Raw genomic sequence first — 3877 nt, forward strand, 5'->3', positions numbered from 1 at the left:
AGTCCAGTCTGTTGGGGCACCACACCCTGGCCCCAAAGTCCACCTTCAGCATTCCCTGGGGACCTCGCCCGCTCCATTCTCTTGCTGTTCTGTTACACCCCCTTAGTGTTTTGCCTCACTGTGGTGGGATCAGATCGGGTGCAATTCCCACACTGTGTCTCTGGTGTTGTCCCTTGTAGGGCTATGTGTCAGTGAGGGGCGTCATGTCTCCTAGTGGGGCCGGCCATGTGGTCCTCTCTGTGGACTGGCTGCTCTAATTGGGACATCGTCCTCACGGCCTGGTTGGCCAGGATGTGCTCCACTCTCTGCTTCTCCCCCTTCATTTGCTCCCATGTGCTCCGATTAGGTATGTCCCTCTTCCAGAGCTGCAGATTCAATGCCATCCTTTGAAATAAATTCTTCTGGGGGGAGGGGCAGGTGTACACTTAGTAGTTGGGATTGTGGCTGGCCCCCCAGACTGGTTCCCTACTGCACGCCGGCATGTTGCATTCACACCTTGGAGCACTGGGTGGAAGTCTGGTCCTCTTTCACTGTGGAGATATAAGCAATACCCTCCCCTTGGGTGGGTTAGTGCCCTGTGAGGAAAGGAGATATTAAGGCTTAGGGGACACTGAGCATCTGTTTGAGGGTGACGGAAAAATTAGGGAACAGTTTTGGATGATGGCCGAACAACTCAGTGAGCCACTGAACTGTATTTATGAAAAACATCGAAATGGCAAATGATTTGTTCACACACACACACCACACACACACACACACACACACACACACACACATTAGACAGACAGACAGACAGGCAGACAGACAGGCAGGCAGGCAGAGTTACCAATAGAAACATGAGAAGACCAACAAAGTATAACTCAAAGAGAGAGGCTGTACCAATTGGATGTCCTTGAGCTCCCAGCCCACAACCACCTCCTTCAATCAGGAACGGGGGAAAACCTGGGTCCCATTCATATAGGCATCGATAGACAAGTGAAGGCCAGAGAGCTTAGAGGGGAGAGAGGTGATGAAGGTCGAGTGACAGGGATGGGGAGGATCAAGCCTTTTCAGTGTGCATAAACTGATCCCCTGCTCTGTGTCACCAACCGCCCCCGGGCCTTGTTCACAGAGTTGAGTAGAGGCTCACAGAGCTGAGGTTCCCCAGAAGATGTAGGATAAGGATCAACAGCTACGATTCTGTCACCGGGTTGTCTAGGTCTGAATGCTGGCTCCCTCAGCAATTAGTAGCTGGGATGAGATTGTTCGAATGATTTCATCTTTCTGCTTGCCCATTTAGAAAATGGAGCGATGGACTTGTCACAGGGCTGTGGTGAGAAGCAAATGGAACCATAGGTGGCATACGTCCAATGGGACCTGGGGTATCATAAGAGAAGCCCAGAATTAGATGCTAGTATTCTTGCTCTGACTCCCGAGCAGTGGAGGATTGTTAGACAGAGATGAGGCAGCAGGCAAATCCATCTCCTCTTGACTTCCTGTCCCCTGACCTGCCCACTTCTCCTTCTAGGAGCCCTACTGGACCCCACCTTCCTCTTCCACGCCATCACTGCCAACATCATCTGCTCCATTGTCTTTGGAGAACGCTTCGCCTACAAAGATCCACAATTCCTGAGGCTGCTGGACAATTTCTATGAGTCCTTTGCATTGATCAGCACTTTCTCCAGCCAGGTGAGCGAGGAAGGAAGGGAGGGAGGGGGGCAGGGAGGGAAGGTGGAGCAAGCATTCAAGGCAGGGAGAGGCGGGGTCTGTCTTTTGGGCCCAGCCATGTAGCCTAGGGTTGGGGAGAAGAGCTGAAACCACACAGGGATGGGAGACACGGGGTCCCAGAGGAAGGGAGAGGCTGTGAGGCAGGGAGTGAGAGACTGTGAGGGCGAAAAGGGCGTGGTGCAGGAGGTAGCAAGAGACAGAGGTAGAGTCAGGGAGAAACACAACAAAATTGCTGTGGAGTCAATCGACTGCTACTCATGGTGACCATGCGTGTCTGGGTGGAACTGTGCTGCATCGGGTGTTGATTTGATTATTATTTAGTTGGAATTAGATGGCAGTCAGCTTTGATAAGCTTTTTGTTTTACTGTGAGTGAAATGAAGGATTACAGAGCAGCTCATCAGTCTTTAACGTTCAACAATTCACACATAGTTTGTTCCAAGTCATCCACTGCCAGTACCAGCTCTCATGTCCCACTACCCACGTCCCACTTCCCACTTCCCACTCCCCACTTCCATTCCTCTCCCTTTCCCAACCCTCTGAGCTCTGTCATTGGGTCAACGCCCCTTTGAATCGTACAGAGTGGATTTTTCTAACTTGACGGTGAGTTAAGTTCTAGACCTGAAGGTTGATGAGGGGCCATAATGTTAAAGGTCCCACCTGTCCTATCCAACCATTAGCCGGTCTCTTTTATGTTTAAGGCCTCCCTCCCCTCCCCATGTTTTCACCTACTCTACCTAGGACCGCTTAACACGATCCTTTGGGGAGCTGATGGCAGTGACAGCTTGGCACCATCTACTTTTGGTTCCAGGGTTGTGGACTGCGTGTTTTCACGTGCGCTTCTGTTTTCGTCACTCTCTTCCTTCTGGCTGGGGAAAGACCAACAGTCACCCCGAGAGAGCTGCTCACCACCTTTTAAGATCCCAGTCGCTAATCACCCGAGTCGAATGTAGACCATTGTCTTTGTGAACTGCGTTGTGCCAACCGGTGTTCTGTTTTGTTTAAGCAGAACCTATTTGTTATCATCTGGGGGTGGTTGCGACACCTGCAACATTTCTCTTTATTGACTAACCTCCCAATACATCTCGGCGTCTCTCAAGACGGGTTCCATAGGGTTTTTATTCTTTGAACTCTTTAGAAGTGGATCTCTAGCACTTTCCAGGAGGCATCTTTGAGTGGATTTGAACTTCCATCTTTTTGATCAGCAGCCAAGCTTCTAAAGCATTTGCATTCCCTAGGGACCCCCACACGGACTGACTGTGTTGCATGGAGTTTCCAGTGGTTGATTTTTTCAGAAGTAATGCATCACACCTTTCTTCTGAGACACCTCAGGGGGCACTCAAAGCACTCACTTTTTGGTTATTAGCCAAACACACGAACTGTTCCCACGGATCTGGGACCACCAGAGACAGGGGGAGAGAGAGACCTAAAAAAAAAAATCAGAGGGATTGGAAGAGAGAAGAAAAGGAGAAATGAGGGGAGCTAGAGAGAAAACAAGCTAAACAAGATAAAGAAGCCAAGAGAAAGGGCTCTTCAAAGACAAAGTTGAGAAGATAATAGAAGGAATCAGACTCTCAGTCTCTACTCTTCTGACCTCATCTGCCTTTGCGTGTTTGTGTGTCTTTGGCAATGTCTCTCCCTCATCTGGAGACATGGACGTGTGAAAATAAGAAACCCCATTTCTTCATCCGCTTCTCCATTGTCTTCTCTCTCTTGTTGCTTTTAAAACAACCACCCCCAGATGATAACAAAAAGGTTCTGCTTAAACAAAACAAAACACCTGTAACATTTCTCTTTATTGACTAACCTCCCAATACATCCATTGTATTTTTAAAGAGTGAAACCATTTAGTTAGCGTTTCTGGGGTGGAAAATATGCCAGTTGATATTGGCGGTGGTTGTACGACATGATTGATGAAACAGGCTTTATTGAACTGTCTGAATGACGGATGTTGGATTGGCAAATCTTGTACTATCTCTGTCATAGCTATAGATGTTAGATTCACATGTGGGGTTGCCACACATACAGGTACCCAGGACCTCTTATTGAGGGTTCTGATCTAGGATGGGGTACAGGGGGAATATGTAAGACAAGTCCAACATATGATTCCAATGTGCTCCTGGTGCTGAAAACACACACACACACACACACACACACACACACACACACACA

General features: G+C 48.8%; 1 protein-coding gene across 1 annotated transcript in view; it reads left to right on the forward strand.

The window, feature by feature from the left end:
* LOC101648692 (cytochrome P450 2B4) overlaps window positions 1-3877 on the forward strand; it is a 32818-nt gene that overhangs the window by 11883 nt on the left and 17058 nt on the right. Inside the window, exon 4 of the mRNA XM_004710344.2 lies at window positions 1508-1668. Coding sequence (XP_004710401.1) covers window positions 1508-1668 — 161 coding nt within the window. The remainder of the gene's footprint in view (window positions 1-1507; window positions 1669-3877) is intronic.

This window comes from Echinops telfairi, unplaced genomic scaffold (assembly GCF_000313985.2).
Source record: "Echinops telfairi isolate 266 unplaced genomic scaffold, ASM31398v2 ScPeMD7_655;HRSCAF=1070, whole genome shotgun sequence".
Lineage (NCBI taxonomy): Eukaryota > Metazoa > Chordata > Mammalia > Afrosoricida > Tenrecidae > Echinops > Echinops telfairi.